The sequence below is a fragment of the Oreochromis aureus genome, linkage group 1 (assembly GCF_013358895.1).
Source record: "Oreochromis aureus strain Israel breed Guangdong linkage group 1, ZZ_aureus, whole genome shotgun sequence".
Classification (NCBI taxonomy): Eukaryota; Metazoa; Chordata; class Actinopteri; order Cichliformes; family Cichlidae; genus Oreochromis; species Oreochromis aureus.
The window spans coordinates 22,451,080-22,478,049 of NC_052942.1; the positions used below are offsets into that span (position 1 = coordinate 22,451,080).

The 26,970-nt window shown below is 38.2% G+C and overlaps 1 protein-coding gene across 1 annotated transcript in view; it reads left to right on the plus strand.

Annotated features, from left to right (window-relative positions):
• The window catches only part of cpne7 (copine VII), a 36,141-nt gene extending 21,313 nt beyond the window's left edge, over positions 1 to 14,828 (plus strand). The window contains exons 12-16 of the mRNA XM_031729057.2: positions 4,657 to 4,711; positions 7,743 to 7,794; positions 8,164 to 8,297; positions 9,130 to 9,366; positions 10,354 to 14,828. Of these exons, the coding sequence (XP_031584917.1) occupies positions 4,657 to 4,711; positions 7,743 to 7,794; positions 8,164 to 8,297; positions 9,130 to 9,366; positions 10,354 to 10,506 (631 nt within the window). The 3' untranslated portion in view covers positions 10,507 to 14,828. The remainder of the gene's footprint in view (positions 1 to 4,656; positions 4,712 to 7,742; positions 7,795 to 8,163; positions 8,298 to 9,129; positions 9,367 to 10,353) is intronic.
• Positions 14,829 to 26,970: the final 12,142 nt, after the last annotated feature.

Below are 26,970 nucleotides of genomic sequence, written 5' to 3' on the forward strand. Positions count from 1 at the left end.
CGAGTAGCCGCTAAATATTTTTAGTCTTGCGTGTCACAGGTAGTAGCCTAACTGTACCTGCGAGTATGTGGCGCTTCTTGTTGTCATGCTGTTTTACATGTCTGTCATAGTTTCTTTGCTCTCAGTGGAAGCTGCATGTGGCTGCTTCTCCTGTGGATAACTGACTGATACAGTTTCTTCTCAGCATCTGTTGCAGCGATTGGTCCTCCTTCTTAGCTCGCACAGGCTCATTACCCTGATACAGACGAACACATGCTGAGATAGGGGCTGACACCAGGATAGCAGGCACTTCAAAAAGAAGTGGGAGGCATTATGGCTGGAGAAATAACAGCATGGTGTAGAATCTGATGTAAAGACAGAGGTGGTGCAGCATGAAGCCTGTTTTCCTCTGAGGATTCCTCTTACTGTAAATACTGGCTGATGTACTGTAGTTATGATGTTTGACTTCAATCACATGTATTTTTACTGATTTGCCAACAGAGCACAAATATTACAGTATAGATGTGTAAAAAATATATATCTTTAGTAGACTTGCAGGTATTTGCTAATTAATGAAAAATAATTTATGATATTATCTGTTTTGGAGAAAGACCCTCTCATCTGTCAAAAGTAAGCCAGATGAGGATTAACACCCCAACTCCTGATTTATGCAGATCCTCCTATTGAATATCAGGAGCACTGTCTGGCTAATTATAGCATGCAAGCGATAGCGCCGGAGACACTGAAATCCTGCCTGTGAATTTGCAGTTCATCTTTGTGGCTTTATCGCATCCATGTTTACACTGATGCACACCAGCATCATACATGGAAACATGTCTCTGGGCCAACAGCGGCTGCAAGTGTAGGCAGCCCTTCCCTTGGAATTGTTATTGAGGTGTAAAACGTGGGCAAGCAAACCTTTTAGCCTTTAGTGAATATAGGTGATGTGGGATTTTAGAGTCCGTGCAGAGGAGTGCATTACAGAGCTGGAGTGACTAGCTTTTGTCTGTGTGGGCAGAGGCTCGTTTACCTTGCTGAGAGGGCTATTACACAGGGCACATCGCCCTGTGGCTCCTCACGTGTGCTGATGAAGAGGAGAAAACTGTGACCTCTGTGGACTTTGGGCAAAATTCATATGATGAAAATCACTTGTGGCCAGTCTCCTCTATTCTCTCGTCTGGGCCGATCCTATGTCATATCACATTTAATAAGTTTCATGAAATGTATTTGCTGTGTTATCACAACAGTCCCGGGGCCAGGATAATCAGTTTTCTATGTAAACAATAACAGGAACAGAATACATGCCCAAGCAAAATTGGCTCAGCTTGAATAACTGCTTCCACATTAAAATATTTTCATTAACGCTCTTTCTTTACACTGGCAAAGCTGGTAAAAACCAATACAAAACCCAAAACATTTTTTCTTTCCTATTATCTTGCATTGATACAGAATGCCTCGATGTGTTTGAAAGGTCAAAATCGTGGGAGTAAAGCCTGTATTCAGTTGGAAAGGAAGGCTGTTTTTTTTCCATGATGAAAATGGATTTAACTTCAGTTGAAAACATTTAATTGTTGAAGGGGATATTAGAGCTGCTTTCATACTGTCATATCACTTGCACAACCTATTGAACAGGAAGTCTATAAATGTCAGTGGAGCACTGTTACTAGAGTATTTTAGCGCATTAGTTGGAGCACGTATTCAAAAATAAGAATACATTAATGTATGTTACATGGGTACCTGAAATTTTGCCTCCGAGCCATAGTCAGTGATGCCTTGAAACTACAAGCTGATAATTTGTTATAGTTCTAGATTATGGAAAAGTCCTTAGATTGTAACAACAACAACAATAACAATGAATACCTTGGAGATGCACAATACCCATTAACTATTTTATGTATATCATGCGTGGAACTGTCAGTTATCACACACCGCGTATTTCCTGTTGCCACTAGGCGACGCCATAAGTGCAGCGTAATATAGGCACATAGATGTCTCCAGACTCAGAGTCCCATCTAACGTGAAGTTTGGGAGAGACTGGACAATGTACAACTGAGTTTCTGGTGTTTCCTGTGGCGAATACATTTGGCGGGTCACAACAGACATGCCCTTTTACGAGAATTCAAAAGCTTCGCAATTTAACGTTTCTAAGGTCTTTAGATTGGACCCACCAAAGATCATGTTGAGTCTGAAAATATCTTTAGCAGGAGTTTTTTAATGTACAAGGCCTGAAAATGGCAAAAAAAAAAATGCACTGAAATTACACTTTAAATCCAAAATGGCTGAGTTCCTGTTGGGTTTTGGTTATGGTTCCAAGAGATCTCAGGACACTGCACGAGGCTGCCAAATTTCAGACAGATGAAATGCAGTGCAGGGGATGATTTTTTGAAATGTTGTAGGTGGTGCTGTGGAGTCGTTTTGCCATATTTAGTGATCAGAGCCCAAAAAACCCAAGAAAGCTGTTATTAGGCTTGAGAAGTGGGACAAATTTCTTGACTTTTCAAGCTTGCCAAGCACCTCAACAACAATTTTCTGTTTCATGTAGAATAGCCACAGCACCATGGCATGCGCCACCACATTGGTTTTAAAGTGAATGCAATCAGCCTGAGAGGAATAGTACAATCAAAAGTTCATGGCGAATTATTGGAATTCGCAGACATGCCCTTCAACAACAATTCAAAAGCGCCACATTTTAATATGGCACGTGTCTGAAGTTTAAACTGGCCAAATAGGAAGTTGATTGGACAAAATCAAAAGTTCAAAAAAGTATAAGGCCTGGTGGACTTCCTGTTGGGTTTCCATGAGTGGGCCCCACTCATGTGTGTACCAAACTTCATTCAAGTAGCTCAAACTATGTGTTGGTAGTACTTCATTGTTAGGTGGAGCTATAGAGCAAAACTATTTTGAAAAACTTTTCACCAGACTTTACACATGTGCTAATTTTGAGTACTTTTAGGCTTTATTACTTCATAAATAATAATGAATGGAGCAAATACAATGGGGCCTTCCCACTGTTACTGCTCAGGCCCTTATAACCAGTAATTTCTGTGGTAGTAAAATAACAATGTCGCTGGTACAGCTACTACTAATTGCAGTACAACTAAAACTTGTCAAGCCGAAGTTACTTCTTTCAATAGTTATCAGGCAGTTAAGAGTTATTGCTCCCTCTGAAAGTGTGAAAATCATCTCTGTGCCAGTGTTTCTGTAAGTCCACAAACACCAGAGTTAATCGAACACTTCTGATAGCTCTGAAAAGCTGCCTCAAAGCCACATTAGCAACTATAAGTGGATAAACAGCTCTCCAATCAACACTTGTCCATGCACCAAATAACACAACAACTTCCTAACACTGTGCAGTTTGCTGGCCACCCTCTGAGGCACCCACACCATGTCCAGAATAAATGAATAAAAGACATGATCTCAAAATGTTTGTTCAACCCCAAACGAAGAGCTGAAGATTTTGTTTGTGATTGCACGGAGCTGGGTTGGCTTGTCAGTGATGCAGGCATGAAATCGATAAATGTCCTGATAACAGAAGCAGCCATTAGACGAAGCTGTCTGTAGGCAAAGAGTCCCTGATGTGACTGAAAACAAGTTGTGACAGCTCCAGTGCTTACTCTAAATGCCCAGAAATTCCCAAAATATTACTGTAAATACTTTTTGTTTGCAGGAATACATTAGATTACTTTACAGGCATTACTGTATGTATTTTTATACTGCATATACAGTAGTTTTTTCAATAAAGCTAATGAACAGGATGCTCTAATGGTGTGTAACAGAAAGTGAGTGACTACAACAACATCCTTCAGTTTCCATAACGCAACCCAAATGTGTCTTTTGCTCCTATCCCGCCTGGTTAAACCCATGCCTTTCAAAACAGATCAAATCAAAAGAGCAAAAATGGAAACAGGACAAGGAGAACAAAGCTGGGCTGTAAGATATGTGATGAAGATATAAAAATCATGTCTTGTACTGTCGGTAGTGTGCATTTGTTGTGCATGTCATGTTTGAATGACAGCATAAGACTGAGTGAATGCTAGAGGAAGATATTTCACACAGGTACTGTGTAACTGAGGCCATCAAGTGAGTAACTTTCCAGCATTGCAGTGGAGTTACAGGCACTGAATCCCATTAGTGTGCTGCAAACACTTGCTGTGTACAGCTGAGAAGGTGTGGGGTTCAGGGTCAGGTTCAAGTTTACTTTAAAGCTGAACAGGACGATGCTTTTTCATTTCATAAAGGATATCCATACTTAGAATTCAGACACGCAAATAAAATTGTAGTGGGCAAATATAATACACTTTATCTGGAGTGTACTATCTTGTTATTCATACAAACTGTGCACCCTGGCCTCTGACTGGAGGCAGCGAATCCAGCTTAACAGACTTTTGAAGTAATATCTTCCCATCTAAATGGTACAGTGAAAAATGAAGAGGCTAAAAATCGTTAGAAGCTTTGTGAACAGGTGCAAATGCTGTCTGCACTGACAGTGGGACAGATTTCAAATTGTAATTCAAGCTTTTAACACGTTCTAAAATGCAAACAAGCATGAGGTATGCCCTCAGAAATACAAACAGATGGATAAGCCATCAATATTTTCCAGATTGGAATCAAAAGGCAACCACAGATTAAAATGCAGTTGCTTTAATTTGTAACTGATTAATTTGCTTATCGTTTCAGTGACAAGCGATTTTCAGCTTTGGGGTTCGGCGCCAGAATCCCTCCGAATTATGAGGTGAGTATTTTTTTGTTTGCATCTCTGTTCTCCCTTTTTACTCCTCTGTTCTAAACACTGTGCTTCTTCCAGTGATAATGATGCGTGCTGTATAGAAGTGTGCTCTTACCGAAACCTGGTATTTTCCACTAATCTGGGATTTTACGTTACGCGAGCCAATTTCCATGACCTGTTCCAGGACACAATTTGTCATTCAAAATTTCACATTTAAAACTAATTACCGAGGGTATTTTTATTCATAAGCCCCTCGTCTTAAAATATCCACTTGTCTCCAGAAAATATCACGTTACAATGACACAGAAGCCCCAGAGTGTTGATGCTCAATTTACATAAGAATTCACGAGTGTGAGAGCATTTGTTTAAGCAAATTAGACTTTGGGAACCGAAAGCCCTCGGTGATTCTGAATAGAGCCCCTGGGAGATGTCTGTCATGTGAACAGTGAGCACACACACACACGGACACACACGGACGCAACACTATGCTCAGATAGTCTATCAGACCAGAAGGGCCTGTGTTTAATGTAAGATTGTAATGTGCTATTCTTCAGTCGGAAACACTCATAATTATCATTTCAATCATGCTCAGCTTTGCAGCTCAATAATGCAAACTATTAATTTCTGAATTTGCCATAGCAGTGATTTCCTCACAGGAGCCAATTTTATTTTAACCATGTCCTGTTGATCTATTGCCGCTGGTGGTGCAGGTGAATGTAAATTAAGCTATTAGATAAATCATGAAGTGCATCTATGGACTCATAGGTGAGGGACTGCACTGGGTGTCAGAAGTGCCAGGGCTCTACTGCCTGCGGTATCATTTATTGTGCATTATGCATAAGTATTAAAGATGTTAATTTAGTGCTAAAGATCTATCACATACAGTATGAGCTGTGGGAATTAAGGAATAAAAAAGAATAAATAGAAAAAATGAATTTCTTTATTTGTTATATGTTTCATATGATTTCTATGACTCATACTATGATATATAATAAGACCCTTTTTTCTAACACAACACAAATAACACAAAACAAGTAACAAGTAGTTAAGTTGTAAAATCTTAATGGAGTCATACTATGTAAAAGAATTGCTCCATATATAAACAGATGCTGTTGGAAGGAGTGGCAAAGTTTGTATTATTTCTACACATTTCATTGCAAAATCTTTGACCTTTTTCATTTTACTATAAAGCCTTTCTTGCCTGTAACTGTTGATACTCGTGATTAAATGTGTGTTATTTAAATCTTAAATTCAGAAGAAAAAAACTTCCAAAGGTTTAGTCAATAATGAAATTAGGATTGTTTTTGCACATACGTCGCCTTGGCTTGCCTTTCAGACAACCAAGATCTTCATCTGCATCTGGTCTTTGGCCAGTTGTTTGCTTCCAAGTGACCTCTTATGTGCTTCCCGGGTGGCCTGAAAGTATCCTTGATTTTTAGCTTGATTGTGACTGCCGTTAGAGCCAGCTGCTGAATGCAAACTGCTCAGGAGTGAGTGTGGCACATATTCATGCAAATATTCTCCTGACCACAGAGGCACGTTCACAGCAACTGAGTGCAGTATTTTATATGATCAAAGGAACAAAAAAATCAGTTACGAATACTGCAGTTTCTTTAAGATTGTAATATTAATGTCTGACTGTCATACAACAGTTGGAATAGCACAAATGAAACTAATAATATTACCAGTGCCTAAAAATGCTCTGTTCCATCTAAGTGTCTCTGAAAGCTACATGTGAGCCAGAGGCACAATCAGAGGCACACAAATGGACCATTTAAAAGGGAGACGGCTGTTAATAGCATTATTAGACATTATAATGTTATTAATGTTATTACACTTGGGGGTTGTACTGCTGCGTCATGTGAGAAAGTCTGTTGTTAAACACTCTACACTGTGACTCACTTCAGGCTGTAAATCACGTTATAGACGTGATTTACAAAAGTGACGTTAAAAAAAAAGTAGCCAGCTGGAGAAGAGTCAGTTGTCACTGATCTGGCTGACAGTTGGTGCCTGTGGGAAAAAAAAAAAAAAACAGTTTCTTGTGAGAGGATGGATTGAGAGGGGGATTTTATTTTTGCCAATTAAACAGCTTTGAGATAAACAAAATGTATCTGACATTTGGATTGCAGGAAAAAAAACATTTAAAAGAAGAGTGGGTGCAAAGCCTGTTTAAAAAAACAGATATTAAGCACGTAATACATGCTTTATGCTCATTACTGTATAGTGTGATGAATAATTGGTTTGGGATATGTATACAAATAGTATAGATAGACTGCACCATTATGGGACATACGCAAGCCTCATTAAAAAACAATACGTGTCAAATTTCGGTAATATTTGATGAACATTTTAATCAAAACTCTTGATGTTGTTGTCTGTTTACCACCAGTTTCTGATCTAGCTTGCCTTTGACTAATGTTAGGAAATGCAGTATTTCCCCTTGATTAGTTAAAAAAACAAAAACAAAAACTAATCCTCTTGTTGGATAAACACGTGATGTGGGTCACTATTATATTTACCCTGTGTCTTAGTATCCTGCTGTCTTGTGTTTACGTTATATGACTTTTTCATGTGTTTCCTGTTTTACTGTGTTAACCTTTTTTCTGTGTGCTTTATGTTTTGTTTCACTTCCTGTGTCATTAGTTAGATTTAGTTCAGCCATGTACTCACCTGTTTCTAATCATCATCATCATCGTCCCGGGTATTTAGCTCCTTAGTTTCCTCCAGTTCGTTGTCTTGTCATTGTCTAAGCCACATGTGTGTTTCCCAGTCCAGTCCAGTCCAGCCAAGCCAGCCAGTCGGTCCATTTGAAAAACTCATTTTTACTGGAATAACATGAGCACACAGAAAACTTGTTTTCAGTTTTGGTCAACTGCTCCTTTTGATTCTGTTTAGATCAAACGTTCGTATTCACCTAACATTTTTTAACAGAATTGCAGTAAAAAACAAAACATGGAAGTAAAAAAAGGTTAGATTTCTTCACCAAATCCTAAATTGGAAGCCTTTCACACTTTCTCCTCTCGTTCCCCACTCACAGGTGTCCCATGACTTTGCCATTAATTTCAACCCAGAGGATGATGAATGTGAAGGTAGGTTGAAGGGCTTTGTTTACCTCCACTGATAATAGCAGAAAGAGCATCTACACCACCTGTAAAATAACACAAACTAATTAGGTGCAACCATTTCTGCATTCGTCTCTCTGTAATTTTGTACTTACTTAAAAGTTAGTGTTTTAATGTGATAATATTTATGGATTTTATATCTGATTGGCTGAAACCTAAAATGTCCATCTTCGAATTGTGAAAAACAACAACAAAATTAATTCAGGCCAAGTTTGTTAGTGTTCAGCAAATGAGTCATCTGACTGTACACTTCAGCCTGCACTTGCTTGTTAACTGACAGGTGTAGATAACTGTGATGGTGTTTTCTTCAATTTGCTCCGCTCTCGCTTTGATCAGAGATCCAAGGAGTGGTTGAGGCATACCAGAACTGCCTTCCTAAGATCCAGTTGTACGGCCCTACCAACGTTGCTCCGATCATTAACAGGCTAGCCAAGGTGGCGGCAGGTGACGGCAACATTAAAGATGCTTCTGTGAGTGCACATTTTTACTCTTTTTTTTTTTCCTAGTCTTTTTGTTTTTCCCGGGGTTTCTTTTTGACTCCCAGTGAAATTCCCCAAATCAGCATTGCTAATAGTAGTAATTTCCTTTTGTCCAAAAGAAGTAGGAGCCCATTATAAAACAAGTAGTACTTTTTAAATTATAGACTGAAGTCATACAGAGCTGAATTGACAGTGTTTCATTCAACATATTTTGATATCATTTACTTTTTTTGTACAGCAGTAAAAGTGCGTCTAATAGAGTTAGTTGCTGCTCATGTTTCCTAATGCTGAGAGTCGGGATTTTGATCCACCGCCTGCACAGACATTGTGTTCTGAACTATTACACATACTGTGATTGCACTGACCTTCATTATAATTTATTCCTAAATGTCAGTCTGCCTTTTGAACAGTAACAGCAAACAAACTTCGACTCATTGGACCAATCCGAAGTGTTTACAGTATATTGTTCCATGTTAATATCCTGGGTCCATGCTGCTCACGTAATTACACACTTGAAATTAATTTTGCGCACACGGACACACATGTGGTGTCTCTGCTTGTGATCTAGTTGTTCTTTATCTTATGCTCCTTTTTTTTTTGATTATTTGTTTTGGACTCTGTTGTTTTCCATGGAACATTTTTGACTAACTGACAAAAACACATAATCTTTTCTACTCAGCGGAGGCTGTGAAATGATCCAGAACAGCATGAAAGGCCTCCTTCAGATGACAGCGCACACTGAGCTTAGAACCACATGTTGCGGTTGAAATGGGTTAACGTTAGCATGGATTAATTCACACTGAAAGGTTTTATCTTCTTCCAGCGATACCACATCCTGCTCATCCTCACGGATGGTGTAGTGACTGACATGGCAGACACACGTGAAGCCATTGTACGAGCCTCCTACCAGCCTCTCTCCATAATCATTGTTGGTGTGGGCAATGCCGACTTCACAGACATGCAAATTTTGGATGGAGACGATGGAGTCCTACGCTCACCGAAGGGCGAGCCGGTCCTCAGAGACATTGTGCAGTTTGTGCCCTTCAGAGACTTCAAAACGGTCAGTCCTTCTCTCCATCTGTCTGCTCTTGTTGACTTGTTCAGGATTCCTTTCAATCCCACTCCGTGTGACTGCTGTGCATGGGATGCGCTCAAACATTATTATTATTATTTTATTAAGCGCTTGTCATTTGAAAGAATAAACAGGCAGCTTTTGCTGGTTTTTCAACTGCTACAGATGGCCATCATGGACTGGAGGAAATCCAGAAATGTGCACACACGAGAATGGTTTCTTAATGTTGTTACATCCAATTAGTAATTTTTCCGATGTATAATTGCACCGTCTGTTATAGATTCTTGTTCATGTCTCCCTATTTTCTGAAAATATGCACAGAATACACGGAATAACGAGTTAATGCATAAACCAAATAATCAAAACACCATATCAGTAAACACATTTCAAAGTAATGGTGTTCATCGCTTTGCTGGAATTATAGAGACTCGGACAGTCAATGCAAGAAGAACTCAAGCTGTTCTGGCCACTTCTGATGGATCAGAATCATTTTAATTTACTTACTGCATATTAGGTTGGTTTTTCAGTCTGAAACTATCAGTTCATGCAAGTCACATGAGTTGAAAATGAATTATAAGATATGTTGCCACGTTTATGTTGCTGTAATGTATATGTATAACTTTATGCTACTGTGCAACTATAGATTGCCCCTTCATAGTAAGAAAAACACAAATAAATCAGTGACAATACAGTAAAACAAACAATGCAGGACTTATTATTTTGGTTTATGTAACTCCTGGGAGTGAGACAGAACAGACTTTGTACAGAGTAATGCACACAACAGGTGCCATCTAATAGAGTGTCTTACTCTGACCTACTTTTAAAAATTTGTCTGAAACAAAGAACATCGTTATTGCCACCAGAGGCTCTAGATCTAGATGAGAAACCTCATAACCTTTATGTTCCTTATCACAGATTAAAACAATATTTAACAATTGTCTTAACAACTCCAGCTGTTCTCTGACTTTGTTGCAGGCATCACCTGCCGCCCTGGCCAAATGTGTTCTGGCAGAGGTGCCCAGCCAAGTAGTAGAGTACTTCAGCCACAAGGCCATCTCTCCTATGAGTCCTATGAGGGACTTACCGACTCCCATCCTCAGCCCAGTTGCCACCACTCCAACAGAATAACTGCACACCCTGTTCCCGCGACCAAGCTTTGACCACAGCATCAGTCTGGCAAACTGAGAAGGATGCTTGTCTCACTTTGGACATAAACTGGAGAAAAAAACCTTCTAAATGTGTTGTCGCTCGTGTATTTCATTTTTCAAAACAAGCAAAGTGTTTACACAAGGACGGTACTACAGAGATTGCGAGTTGTATTTCTGCGCTCAGTGCGGATTGAGCACTCGTCTCTGACTGTGCAAATCGACCATCCAGCTGTTTCAGCATCAGGAGTCCTGGAGGATTTTTTTCCCCCATGATTTTTATGCATGCAGACAAATCCCTTAGTGACCATCTACTGATCGCGTGCAGGCTTAATATTCTTTGTTGCCCATGAAGTTCAGCTTTTTCCCCTTATACATACAGTGTGTTCAGATATTGTTTTGGAGAGGTACTATACCAGATGATTTCATCGCAATTCGATTGTTTTAACTTAAGCATGGACGTGTGGATGGTTTGAAAATACTTAAAATAGTTAATAACAAATAAACAATTTGCCCTGCAAATCAAAATCTGTCTGCAGAATTGGCCAAACACCCCATGACCTGACATTGGAATAAATGAAAACGGTTGCTAAGGCTTAAAAGCTTTTTTTCCCCCAAAAGGCAGCAACCATAATCAACAAATCAAGAGCAGCCCTCATTGCAAATGCAAGAACTGGCACTACTACTTCTTGGCAAACAAAAACAATTAGTGCCATGTGTGATTGACAGTTGGACTGTACAGGTTGCCAAATGTATGTATCCTGTGTAAAATAAGCGTCTAAATAACAGCTCTGAACCATTTTCCAAGAAAACCTGATGAAAAAACAGCAGCAATGGAAATATCTTTGTTGAGCGCTCTCATGCCAGACTTGTTCATCTTGAACTTCTGTGAAACTGCAAGCGACATAATAACTTCAGCAATCTGCAATATTTGCTACAGCTTCAGCTCTTGGTATGCTTTTTCAGTTGTAACAGGGAGCCGAAAAGACAGAGCAAGACAGGAACGGAAGATGTGTTTGGGTGGCTGTGTAGTAGCGAAAGGTTGTAAAGCGCTGCCTTTTCTGAGGGTATCCGTGAGCAAAGCTCGAGTAACATACTCTCAAAGAGCTAATCGATGACTGCACCCTATTTTTGGTCTTTTGTCTATAGTGGCTACGATGTAAGCTGTGAAAGTCATGCTTTTTGTCGGGTGAATCCTTTCCCTCTGAATTGTCCATCTTTGTTTGTTGTCATCTCTAAACCATGCAGGTTGTACTTTCTGCAGTGACTTCTTTTTATAGATATATTTCCGTTCCTTTTTTGTGCTGCCTTTTATATGACATATAATTCTACTTGATGTTTCATGATAAATTTAATGGGTGAGAAAGACGAGAAATGAAAGCACAAGTGAACCATTAGCGCTGTTATGCACAACTTAATATATCCATTACATTTACATCAGATAGATCAATTTAAAAGAAAAGTATGACTGGTCATCAAATTTCCATTTTCTTCAGCATTTCATAATAATAATAATAATAAAAAAAACGTGCTAAGGTCGATCCGTGATAAACTGTTCTTTATTTCACTTCCACCTAACTCTTGCCTGAAGGTTTCCTGCTTACTGGATTTTACTTTTGCTGTTCTATTGAGCGCTACAATGTTCAGTATATAAAAGACGTAACCTTCATTTTTATTTATCCTGCCTGAGCTTTGTCAGATTGTCTTCATATTGTTCAGAGTGTAGCCCGTAACCTGTGTCAGTCAGACAAAGCTGTCATGTTTTGCCCTTATTACTAATGCTACAGTGCTTAAAGCACAGTCTCTAAACTGAAACGCTTTGCAGCAGAAAAACAAGTTGCTGTTTTTTAAAAATATATATATTATTATTGTACTGTAAATACCTGTGTGGATATTGCAATCTAACGAAGAAAAGAGAGACTGTGTGTTTAAGCTACCGGCAATTATTTTTCAAGGGGTGTGCAAAAAGTCAACAGCACCAGAAAGAAGGACATTTTTCGCCTTCAAAAGGCGTCCTCTTGGCATTTAATTAATTTTCATAAGTGTACAAATAACCTTGACACCTCTGAAACAAAAACTTTTGTCTAATCAAGTAACTATTTCCAAAAATGGAGATTTCACCTCAGCATTATATTTTTATTGATCAACACTAATTCTAAAGATTTTTACGTTTTGAATGAAATCTCTCCCTGAACTAAAGAAATCCTATATTTTGCTTAGTATTGTGTTCTCCTTTGGCTTTCAGTTGCATATGCAAAGTTTGCTTTAATGACAGTGTTAATAACTACAAGTTTAAGCCCCACAGAAAGTGTTAAATTCCTCATTAATCATCTGATGACCATTGCTTTAAAACATGATGATACAGTAGTGAGTTTCAGTAAAAATAAATAACATGAACGCTCCACAACTGTCAAGCTGGATAATGTGCAAATTATACTCTTAACACTGTTTGGCTGTTCATTATTTGATATCTATTCCAGTAATGACCCTGTACTTTGTATATTTTATCTACTATGGTGCATTTGCACTGTGAATGATTCTGAATGGCGACAAATGCACTTGGAAAGAAACCACTCTGTCACTGCCAATAAATGTACAGGATGCAAATTTAGTCTTTACAGCTACTCCATCATACACATATCCACTCCAAACTACAAATACTAGTCAGACTTTGATTTGTCCTCTAGAGTTTAACCACCCTTCCCCAGACACAGATTATTGACTTCCCATGAAAGCACCTAAACACAGCTACCTCTGCTGTCAGCTGCTTTTTGAACTTTGACGATCAGCTATTGAGGATTCTTCTGTCACTATAGATCACAGGATGAGGCCTATTGATTCAGCAGGCCTTGATTCAGAGCCGTACTCGGTTACTCGAATGTAAATAATCCTGGAGGGAATTGTGTCTCACAGCTGAAGCGTAGCTCCATGTTACCAGTTTACAGCGGGGTAGGAATAAATGCAAAAATTAGGAAATACTCGACTGGAATCATCTGCATCTGAAATTTTAGGTTGTTTATTCAGAAGTTTTGACTTTCCTGCATGATGAATAATTGTTTTGCTGTTCATGCATCTTAATACAGTCCTTATTATTCTCCTGTAAATGATTTACAGCACAGAAAATGTTGCCATTCTTGGATAATTACTGTAACAAAAAGCATTTTTTAAGAGATTTTGTCAATGAAGCAAGCTTTTTACTTTATCACAATTCTTTAGCTGCCACTTATTCTAATGAAATATGGCAGGAAGTGCAGATATCAACTAGTATTTCTGTTCCTTGAGGGCAAACCAGCTCCCTTATTAATAACTAGAAGACATCCATGTTCATTCTGTGATTTGTGCCTTAACCTGGCAATACGCTTTTTATCCCCTGTAACTTACAGTATCTCACTCTACGCAACTCTGCCTCAGGTTATGAGCTGCTCCGGCTCAAATGGTTCATTCCCTCGTACCTTTAACATTTGCATGAGATGGGATTTTAAAAATGATTGGTAATTAACCACAGAATTCAGGCTAAATGTTATCCCTTATAAGCAACTTTAGTTTGCTTTTATCATCAAAAATGCTTCGTGGCTTATCTAAATTACAAGGGGTGTTTGATGGTCGTACAGCAGTGGGATGGGTCTTCCATGCTTCACCAGATTTTCCACAAACAAATCTTCAAAATCTTTACTCAAATCAATTAAAGATCCTATTCTGTTTCCATTTCCTTTTGACTACAATGATTCAAATATGGAATGCTGAAATAATAATTGTGTGCTTGTTTGCAAGAACTGCCCTGAACCCAGGCATCATCAAGGCTCAACAAACTTAATTGGATTTTTTTTTAAATAAAATAAACGGCATTCTTGTTCTAATGAGAATTTATCTACTGCACCATAATGGTGCAATCAAGAGTTAACTAAAGCAGTAAGACCGCAGTTCATGTGCCCATCTTGCTCTGCAGATTGAAAAAAAAAAAGCTGTGAGGAATTCACTGAGCTGCTTATTCTCCCTTATCTATTCTTGCACTATTGTCAGACAAAATTAACAAGTCATAGGTTTTACACCTCCTCGTTGTATCGGAAATTTCCCATGCACTCTCTCTCTCTCTATCTTTCCCCTGCTCAGCAGAGTAGGGTTTACAGTCCATAGCTGTAATATGAACCTGGTGTAACTGCCGGCCCCGTGGCCAACAAGGATCCCATGCATCATTAGTAAATATTTGATTTCTTTAAAGGGAAAAAGGGATTTATTGCATGCATACTTTTATTGTTACGCTGTGCTGTACAGTCATTCCTTTGGATTTTATGATATGCTAATATGCAAGCCTGCATTTGCACAAACCTCTGTTCCTGTAGTTTATGCTCTTTGTCTTGCAGTTAGGTAAATAAATCTCATCATTTAAATGAAAATGTCTCTGGGGTTTATTGTAATTAAATAAACGATTAATGATTAAATGATTCAAATCTCGAATCAGCATTAATCTGTTTCTTTTGTCATCTAGCTTCTTCTGATCCTACTCATATATTCCAGTGATCATCTCACAAAACATTTCCTCGCCTCACGCTGCCACACAAGCAGGATGAAAAGAAAAGAAAGCGATACTGATGTGCTTGGTAAAATGTAGGTTAGGCTATCATCTACACATTTGCTTTGTGTAGTTTGCCGATGCTGTGAGTACCTTGCATGGAAAGAGGGACTAAGCCTACTCTTTAATTCCATCAGACAGCTCCTTTCATTTAACGGCTATTGTTGAGAGCGCTGAATAACGGTTGTTTCCATGGTGACACCTACTTGTGGGGAGACGTAGACCTTCATTTTTGTCAGATTCAGGGACAAAGATGCAGGATGTGGCGAGGACTCTGGCAGGAGGTCATCTGCACATGTTTTATGAACGGAGGAGGGGGTTTGATTGTGATGAAAACTGTCTTTATCAAGGCCACTAAATGTCCAGGGTGGCTTTGAGCCTCAGGTGGGCTCTGAGTCCAGTAGAGACGGCTTTTCCTTCTTTCGCTCTCAGGCTCTCTTCTGCAGCACTTTTTGTGCCTGGTCGACTGATTTATGGCCACAATTAGAGAACACTCACCATCACTTAACATTCACTGGCAATAAAATCAACAACAGGCTTCCACCCTGGGACAAGGTGCTGTTGTTTAGTGAAAGCAGCTCATCGCCTCCATGTTATCACATTACTTTTAATGCCTTTAAACTCAGCTGGGCTTCCCTCGCCCTGGTATTACTTGGAGGTCTATCTGGAGGTGCCGCAAAAGCAGGAAGGACAGGAGGAGGACTCATTGGTTTTATTCTCAGTGGCTGGTTGCCCGTAATGAGGAAATGACTAATAAGTGATGGAGAATGGGAAATCTCTGTAGTAATTAGCTACTCCCCCTTCCCCGAGGGAACAATACACACCTTTGAAATGCTTCCAGTAAGCTTACCCAGTGTTATCTCTCACATGCTCGCTATTCTCCTGTTACTTTGTGCATATACTATGGAGCACATAGTTGTATGTTCACGCATAGACAGAGTCACATGTTGAAGCCTAAAGTTGTTAATAATGCTTTTGTGAGGAGCACCTGTGCAAGTTACAAAAAGGAAAAGCAATTCCTACGATTACATTATATTATCTTCAAATGATGCCGTGTTCCCAGGCACCAGCAGCTTTCTCAGCACCCTTGGTCGATCATGCATGCAGAGAGCTTGATTGAAGCGAGTCTCTTCAAACATGTCAATAGATGAGTCATCTGGAATCAGGATTCAAGCAGCCTGATAAGGAAGAAGAAAAGACACAGCGCCACAGAGGAGAATGAAGTTTGGATTCAGAGTTCAGTTAAATTCACTTTGAGAAAATGTTGTGCAGTCAAGCAATGTCATCCCGTGGTCCTGAATCGTGCCTCATTTGTTATCGCACTCTCCCGCACCCTCGTGCCGTCCACTGACGTTCTCTCTTTTCATTTCAATTTTTGCATTTATTTTGCAATTCAAGAGCCATTGTTACTGCTTGGGAGAAAACAAAAACCCTTCAGCATTCAGAAACTATCAGCATTCAGTGTAAGTTTTCCCATAACACGAACACTTAATGTGAAACCCCTCATCATAATACTGTGAGACCTTAGGAGGCTGCATGCTTGAGATAAATGCTAATGCAAGGGTGACAATATGGTCACGGTGACAATGCTAATATACTTTTGGCAAGAAATGTTTACTAGGTTCGTCATCTTTGTTTGCATTTTCATGCTAAATATGCAAATTAAACAAAAAGATGCAGGTGAATTTGATGAGTAGGTCATTAATTTTGCAATTAATAAATCAAATGAGAAAACTGCAATGATGACAATTGCGGGAGATTTAAAGTTAAGGGATCACTAAAGTTATTACACTTTCATCTATCCATTCGACCCTTATTCAATCTCGAGAAATCATGTGTGGACAGTCCTCTTTTGTTCAGTGACATCTGTCAACACGAAAAGAAAGGAGATAAAGCACAAAGAGAAGAGGCATTATCACAGCTGGTTAAATAAAAATCATGGAAACTTCCCGTTTAGTCAACATGGTCTGTTAGGCAAGATAATTAAAATGCAAATTAATTTGAGTAACCATAAAAAATTGCAAATAAAATAAATATTCCACCCATCCACTTTTTTTTGTTTCTGCTTATCCGATGCTGGAGCCTATCCCAGCTGAGAGCCTGGGTGCACCGTGGACAGGTCGCCAGCACTCATTTTTACACCCACGTCCAATTTAGAATCACCAATTAACCCAACAGGCTGTCTTTGTACTGTGCAAAGGAAGTAAATATTCGAGTGATAAACGAGGTAATTAAAATGTGAAATAAAATACAGTGGAGTGAAACTAGTAGAGGTACACAGATTTAAAAAACAAAAACTTAAAAAAAAAAAATCACATTTCTAAAAGGTTTAAATGTGTTGGGTTTTGTATTTTTCCTACTGGAGTCGGGAGAAAAGAAATTAAAGGCAGCCTCTTCATGTTCAGAGCTAAGAAGAGTGCATCTGAAAGGTGAGGCTTTAATTTTCCAGTAGGGACTGCTGCCAGTGAATGTCACATCTCTCTTTAAGCGAAGCCCACCTAATGTAATTATATGTAATGAGATGATATGCACTGTAGACATTGTCAGGTGTAAGACACATAAGATGTTAAGAGGATACATGCCTATAAATCATCTCCGTCTAGACAAAATGGCCCAAGAAGGAAGCTCATTATACAAAAGAAAACTAGTACAGTCCCTGTGCCACAGCCATAGATTCTTCCGTCTACACCTCTGACACCAACAGATATAGTTGTATAAATTAGACTCCCTCATGAAATCACAACTTTAACTCTTCTGTTTCCCACCGGCAAAGCTTCTCCCTTCCCTCTCACTTCCATCCTTTCAGCTTTAATAAACTGAAGCGGAATAACTAAAAAGATGTGAGAATCCTACCTGCAATGGAGTCACACAACCTTGGTGTTATCAATACAGAGATCTAGATGAGTTGAAGTGGGGGAGCCATCTTACAGTCTTTCAAAATTTTTTATTTTTTCACCTATGCCACCCTCTTTTATTTCTTGAGTAGCATGAGCAGACGTGATCATGGATCACTGGCTGCTTCATTTTTGTTAAAAGTTAAAAACAAGCAAAAATACTGTAATTAAAGGAGCAAAAGAAAATACTGTCCTGATTCTTCTGCAAAGGAGGTTTTGTTTTTGGTAGATTCTGTCTGTAAGCATGACAGCTTAACATATTTTGAATGAATCCTGATAAAACCTTGTAGGGGTGCAGATCGGGGTCATGTTAACAATCCATTAAAATTTGGCTACCATGGTCTTCATGTTCAACTTAATGATTTATTGAATAAAAATTGACAAAATACCTTATACTGATTCTTACAAATGTAGTGTTTATTGTCAACATATAAAAAGTACCATATAATGATTTCAAATGTCATGCCACAGTTGACCTCTGACCTCGCCTTCAAGGTCAATAAATTGATTTTAAGGTCAACAGTGACTTTTCAATTATAAAATTAGAATACATGTAGAATACATGAATAATTATTATTTCTTATATATATTATAAGTTGCACTTTATTTTTGTTTTCACTGGACTACACACTTTTTAAAAGTATGTTTAAAAAGAACAAAGAAGACATGCAAGAAATAATACTGTTCTCATAAAAGTATATACTGCATAGAGACAGAGCTGCCTTGGTGGAGGTTTTCTTGTTTGACTTTGGATTTACACTGAATTTTATCAGGACCTGTTGCAGTCAGTTTTTGTGTTTACTCATCCACCAGATACAGTGTTAACGCTCACCTGGGAATGTACACGCCATGCTCTCACAAGGCATAAAAAGCACTGGGTCACTTTTTCTGACTCTTTTCATAATAAGACGACAGACGTGCTGGAATACTGCTTCACAGTTTCATTGGGCAAAGGTTACTTTGGATTTTTGCTAGATTATGTAACTGAGGAACCTGAAGGGGAAAAAGTAATCTATAGAGGAGCTGCAAATATTCTGCTGGGTTGGGATGATTGGCAGTTATGTGCTAATCGGGTTAAATTGAGCGGTGTACACATGCTCGTGCTAATTGTTAGAATCAGCAGTAGAGCTGTACAAATGCAGAAATGTTATGATGTTGACTTTATAATAAAAGGAATGAGCTGATGATGCTGTTCAACACATGATCAAACAGTTCAAGTTACACTCCAGTGCACATCCACTGGGCACTTTATTAGGCATACCTGTTGTCAGAAGTATTTAATCAGCCAATCACATGTTAGCAACTCAGTCCATTTAGGCATGTGGACATGGTCAAGGCATGGTTATTAGCACCAGATAGACTGGTATGAGTGTATCAAAAACTGCTGATCTACTGGGATTTTTCCACATAACTGTCTCTAGGTTTTGCAGAGCATGGTGTAAAAATGCTTTGTGGATCCCAAAGGAAAATGGTCACACTGCTCTGAGCTGATAGAAAGGCAACATTAACTCAAATAACAGGTGGTTGCAATCAGGGTATGCAGAAGAGCATCTCTGGATGTACAACATGTTGAACCTTGAACTAGATTGGGCTACAAGAGTAAAAGACCACACAAGGAAGCCACAACTGTCAACTATGAGGTACAGCTGGTGAAATAGGTGAAACTAACAAAAGAATATAAAACACCTGAACCTAAACCACCTGAGCATTGATCAAATAGTACAACCCACATCAGCTGACCATTTCCACTGTGCACCCATCTTCTGATAGCTGTTTCTAGCAGGTAACATGTCAGAAAGCTCAAACTGGTTTCTTGGACATGACAATGTATCTACAGCAGCTGTGCAATACTATTATGTCAGTAAATCCTTACTATTAAGAATCAAGGTAATTCTAAAGTCAATAAGGGTCCAACCTGGTACTGGCAAAATGTAACTAATCTCCAGTTAATCTTATGTTGAACATAACTGATTTCTGCTGTGCTATACTTTTAGCTTAGTTTCTCCCATCAAAACACTGTATTATATTCTACTGTTCTGGGCATTTTTGCATATCAATTCATCTTATTTAAACAAATCAGTGACAGAAAGTGTTATGTTCATGTTAAAAAAAAAAAAAAGAGAATCCCCTTTCTCACTTTTGTGCATTGGCATTTAAAAGTCAAGAAAAGAGCAAGAAATGCCAGTATCACTGATAACACACTCAATCCTCACTGAAGCACACTGAAAGCAAAAGAGAGTAAAGCACATCACAAATGAGCTTTACAACACACACACACACACACACACACACACACACACACACACACACACACACACACACACACACACACACACACACACATATATATATATATATATATATATATATATATATATATATATAAACACACCACACGCCCTTGCGGGCGGTTTATCCTTCAAGCTCGGGTCCTCTACCAGAGGCCTGGGAGCTTGAGGGTCCTGTGCAGTATCTTAGCTGTTCCCAGGACTGCGCTCTTCTGGACAGAGATCTCCGATGTTGTTCCCGGGATCTGCTGGAGCCACTCGCCTAGCTTGGGAGTCACCGCACCTAGTGCTCCGATTACCACGGGGACCACCGTTACCTTCACCCTCCACATCCTCTCGAGCTCTTCTCTGAGCCCTTGGTATTTCTCCAGCTACATTTATCACTACACCCGCCTTCTTCTGTTTGTCTACAAACAATGTGTCCAGTTGGGTAGCCACCACCATTTTGTCCGCCTGTATCTGGAAGTCCCACAGGATCTTAGCTCGGTCATTCTTCACCACCCTTGGGGGCGTCTCCCACTTTGACATCAGGACTTCACTTGGTTATATATAAAGACCAGTGTGCATCTGTGATTCACCATAAACCTGCAACAGACAACCTTGAACATGCATTTTTTATGTAGCAGAATCAATTATTTGATATTTCATACACATTTCTTTCCAACATAAGGCCTAAGATGGAAAAAGCTTATTACAAAAAAAATCTGATGTCTTTGTCAGTTTCATCCCAGGTTACGTGATTCAAGTTCTTTCTTCTCTTGATGAGCTGTATTGACCGGAAAATTACATTGCAAATCAAGTTCTTCCACATTTATTGATCTCAGCGTGTATTTACAAGAGTGAACGCTATTCCTACTCATGAGGAGAATCCCACAACAGCACCAAGGTGTGTTTAAATTGGGTTTGTGAAGAGGCTGCATTGATTGGTGATGTCACTGAGCTGAAAAGAAACCTTCTCAGAATCTCTAAATATGTTTGTTGTGAGGTTTGGGTTCAAATCTGTTTTTCACAGGGCCTATGTGACACCTGTTTATGGTTGTGTAATGCCATTTAGGAACCAAACAGAAGCTAACCTTTTACTTACTTCCCCGTTCCTTTCTACTGGGCTGTTTTTTATTTGTTTGCTTATTTTTTGTTTGTCACAGACTCATGATGTATTTTGTTTTGCACCTTTTTTGCACCTTCCCCTTTAATGATTTTTATTGATCAGGGATGGCAACAACTGCCTGCTCTCTTTCCTTATTGGTAGAGTTTTAATTGCCTATATTTCCTAAAGTTGTATAATGAGAAACACGACAAACTATTAATATCAGAAATGTCTTTTAATAGTTTAGGAGTTAAATTTATTGTGTGTGCTCAATACGTCTGTAGTAATCCCTGTTTTCACAGCATCAGTTTTTACAGCAGAGAATGTGAAATAATTATATAATTCACTCTCATTTGTCTTGGGTGTAACCTGGTTGTTGTTATTGCTGATTACAAGAGAATCAAAACTCTGAGCTGAGTAATAAACACACAGTTCTCTAATGTTTCTTATAGATAAACGTATTGATAAAACGTAGTCAAATAGATTTTTGTCATCTTTAAATATTTCTTTGACCATCAGCCAGCCAGTCAGTACTTTAAGCCACACTTCTTCTTTTCTTCTGATTGAGTTTTCTGTTCACCCACTGTCACTTCAGAAGAATAACTCTCACCTGTGACTGTTACATCACCTTAAATTTCCTGATAATCAGTCCCTGCAGGAGATCTATACATTCTTTCTTCATGTTTGCTTGTGTTTTGTTCATCCTTCCCTGCACCTCTACCTTTGCCTGCTCTCTGTGTTTTGTGACCATGAACTTGATGTTTGTGAGTAAAGCTTACTTTTGCTTTTACAAACTGCCTCTTAGGTCCTCTCAACTAAACTCTGATACACTTTTCAAAAAGCTTCAGTGCTTTTTGCAGATTGATGCTTTTAAACTGGACTGAGCACTTGTTTGCAGCAATTTTAATGGTGACACTTGTTTGGCTGTATTTTGTGCATTTAGCAATTTAACAACAACACAGAAAGGGCAGAATGCATATGCTTCTCTTTGCAAAACCACCGTGAGAAATTAACATATAAAAATAAAAAACATAATGCCTTGCATTCATGGTCTTTGTTTTGAGTAAGTGAACAATTTACAGCCTCCAGTGGCTCACTGCCTCCGCAGGAGATAAATTGGCTTAATTTTGTCCATTGCCCAGCCTGCATGGCTCCATTGCAGACTCCAGAAAAACCATAAAACAAGCTACTAGCACACAGATGCCAATAACTCTTCCTCTATGATATCTGAACAATACAGGAGGATACCAGTGAGTTCCCTTTTTTACTACTTGCTTTATTTAACTTTCAGATCTCAGTAAAGCTTTAAATCACAGTCTGTAACGTACAACATAATTACCCGGGTGTTATGTAGTAATCTTTTGTTCAAACTGTTTACATATGGGAGAAGATGTGAAGGTAACAATTCAGAATTTAACAAAGAACTTACATGGATTTTATGGCTTTTTCCTCTTTTTTCCTGAATGAGCATTCAGTTATGTACAGTCACAGCAACAAAAGAAAGTGCACACTCTTTAACGTCTAAGATTTTTTGCAGCAGGACGTATGAAAAATAATCTGGTTCTTAGCAGGTCTTAACATTAGATAAATGCAACATCAGATGAACTAAAAAACATTTTACCCTGTTGTCATTATTTAATGAAAAGAAGCAGTGTGTGAAAATCTAAGTACAACTTTACTACTTCCATTAAGAGGGTAAGTAACAGACAGGTGCTGCTAATCAAATGTGCTTGATTAACTGATCATCAGCAAGTGTGACTACACCGCTCTACAAAAGCAGAGGTTTGGGCAGTTTGGTGAACTGGAACATTCAGGTCCATGTGAGCACAATGCCAAGGACGAAAGACATCAGCGATGAATTTAGAGGAAATTGTTGCCGCCCATCAATCTGGGAGGGGTTAAGAGGCCATTTCCAAACAATCAGAAGTTCATCATTCGACAGTTAGAAAGATTATTCACAAGTGGAAAACATTCAAGAGAGTTGTGAATCTCCCCAGAGGTTGACATCCCAGCAAATCACTCCAAGGTCAGACTGTACAATGCTCAGAGAAACTATTAAGAGCTACATCTCAGACCCTACAGGCCTCAGCATATTAAATGTTAAAGTTCATGACAATTAGAAAAAGGCTGAACATATATGACTTGTTTGGAAAAGCTACCAGAGAAAGAACGTGGAGAAAGAACAACAAAAAAACAGCTTAGCTTAGCTTGCAAAGTTGCCTGAGCAAACCACGACAATTCTGGAGGAATGTGCTTTGAACAGATGACACCAAAGTGAGAGATGTTTAGCTGTTATGGCCCACACTGTGATTGGACAAAACCAAACACAGCATATCAACACAAACCAACTGTCAAGCATGATGTTGGAGGAGTGATGATTTGGGCTTGTTTTGCAACCACAGGACATGTCACCCTGCTGTCACCTTGAGTCATCCATGAACTCTTTGTATACCAGAGTATTTTAGAGTCCAGTGTGAGGTCATCTGTCTGACAGCTTGACCAAAACTGGATCATGCAACAGGACAATGACCACCAACATTGCTGGGATCATTGTCAAGGGGTTGCAATGGCCCAGAAAACTTCTTCAACCTGATTGACATGCTGTGGTGGGACCTCATGAGAGCTGTGCATAAATAAATGACCTGAAGCAATCCAGTAAAGAAGACTGGGCCAAAATGACTCCACTATGATCCGAGCGATTGACAAAGTCATACAGAAAATTATTATTTCAAATTATTGTTTCTAAAGACAGTCTTAAAGACTATTAAATCATTATTTGGTGTTCTTAATTTATCACACATTGCTTCTGTATTCTGGAAATAATTTTTCTTAAATCAAAAATCACACAGATGGCAAGTGATGTATTTAATTAATTTTATGGCCTGCAATTATGTTGTGATAAGTAAAACTTTAGAATAAGCAGAGGATATATGCTCTTTTTAGTGCAACCAAGCAATGATGTGAACGCTGGGAGTAAGCTAGAAAGAAATTTGTATCGTACTCATTAATTTTACAAGTGGTTGCCAGTCTAGTACCATTCCAGACAATATGACCATAAAACTGACCCAGCTGTGAAGATTGACTTCTAATCTCACCGATGATCATCAAGAGGCAGACCGCATTATTCATTTATATTGCCAGGATACTCAAAATAATTTTAAGTATACAGTATATTCACTTTCAACAAATGTCCAGGGGAAACTATATTTTCATGCATATTGTCCACTGCTGAAGACTGCCTTAGCTTTTTTTCAACTTATTACTTCATCACAGTTCTTCATGGCGGATTACACCCACCCTCGATAAGATGTTTTCGGTGTAATCACAAACTATTTTCAAGTGTTTTCAGTATTGAACATTTTTCCACAACTCTTATAGTCAACCAGCATTAAAGTTCCTAAAGCTGTAATTTCCCCTTGTTTTATCTCTGTGCACAGCCCCATTTATCAAGGTGAATCGATTTAATATAGCAAGATAAAACAGAAGGTTTGGATAACAACACATATGTATGATTAATATACTTCTGTAAGAGAAAAGTGTGTAGTTTGTTTACTTTGTTCCTTGATGCCAGCAAAATCAAAACTTTCTCTAGTTATAGAAGAGATCTCGGATGTTGTTCGTGGGTTCTGCTGGAGCCACTCACCTAATATATAACTCTATATATGTATGTAGATCTCTAGTTTTATGTAGTCTTCTTGTTACATTACATGCGGCTTAATTTAGTTTTCGCTCTCCAATTGGTATCTTAAAACTTTTAGATACCCGCTCATGAGATTAGCTACTGTTGTAACTAATTGTCTTGTACTGTTACTGATGCAAGCATTCCTTTATACTTAGAAACAAATATTAGCTTAGTGACAGCCTTCTTTTAATGCACTCCTGGCACTAAAGCTCAGTGTACACGTTATGACACTAGCTGTTACACATATATTTATACATGCCACCATATATACTCTAAATGGTGTAGCAAGGTTATTTATCAGATCATTAAGACAATGCATTATCACTGATCTAAAGTCTTTTACGTCATTATGATTTTAGAAAAAATAAGGAAGGAGAAAAAAAAAAACACACAATGAACTTAATTACAGAACATTTTTAATGGACACTGAAATCATCTGACCTTTATGAATCATCATGGATACTGTTTACTTGGAAAAACAGTGGGAGAAATAATTCTTTGATCCCCTGCTGAATTTGAAAGTTTGCTCACTTACAAAGAAATTATTAGTCTTTAATTTTTTAGTAGTTTAATTTTAATGGAGAAAGACAGAATGACAACCAAAAATACAGAAAAAAAATCCACATTGAATCATCCATCCATTAAAATAAAACTATCATAAAAAATAGAATCTTAAGTTTTTTTGTACGTGAACAAACCTACAAATGGTAGTTCTCAAAGTCTGTATGTGGCAGATTGTCTCTAAACAGAAAAAGTTCCTTTTTGATATCTGTTTATATACAAGAAATGTATTATTAATTAAGCATAAGCCTTTCTTTAAACAATGAACCCTGGAGGATGTTCTGCATTATTGATTACTTCTTAAATGCTTGTGGTGTTCATAGATAGAGTGGTTGGAGATTATACTAGCTGTCAAAGGGTGTAAAATATATATATATATATATATATATATATATATATATAAATAAAATGTGTATACACACACACACACACACACACACACACACACACACACACACACACACACACACACACACACACCCCCTGGACAGGCTACCAGTCTAATGCAGCGCAAACACAGGGACACACAATCACACACCTACAGCCAATTTCATTATTAACATAATGTAACTGTACACATACATGTATGTGTAGTATGTTTTGGGAAGATTATTTTAGCTATTAAAGGGCCAAGAAAGAGTTCTGTATTAGATCTTATAAGTACCCTTTGTGACAGTTTAAAGATTATTGATGATCATACAAAATAATCTAAAACCACAAATAGACTTTGTTAATACAGTTTTTTTCTTTTATCCAAAAACTAATGATCATCACTGATCACTGAGTAACACATCACAACAATTGTTGTGTGATTTGGCGCTATATAAACAAAATTGAACTAAATTGAATTGCATTGAATTTGTGAGTCTTTTATTTATAAACCAAAAATATATCAGGTCTTATACACATAAACAGACATGAGCACAAGATGAAATCACCGGAAAGGTCGGGAACGGTTGCTTTCCTCCTTCATACTTGGTTCATGTTGTAGCAATCATTTTTAGTTTGGAGCTAATAAGCTGTTTAGAACTTACTAAACTGGTTAGTACAGCTTTAGGGTGTTTTATTATGTGAATATACTTCAGTATAATAAGACATTAAAAATGAGATGCCAAATAAAATAATTAGTCTGTCACAAGATGTGACCTGGATAAAGACCCCCATTGTTCATTCATAAGTTGTTTTTTTTAACTGTTTAGATAATCGCTGAAAAAAGAAAGCAGGAATTACTCATCTACACTGAAAATTTAAATTATAATTAGAAGCTAAAACCTCAGATAACTGTAATGTAATTAAGAGGGAAAGGTTATCTCAGGTCACCAAACCTCCATCCAAGTATGTAAAAAGTCTATTATAACAGAGCTT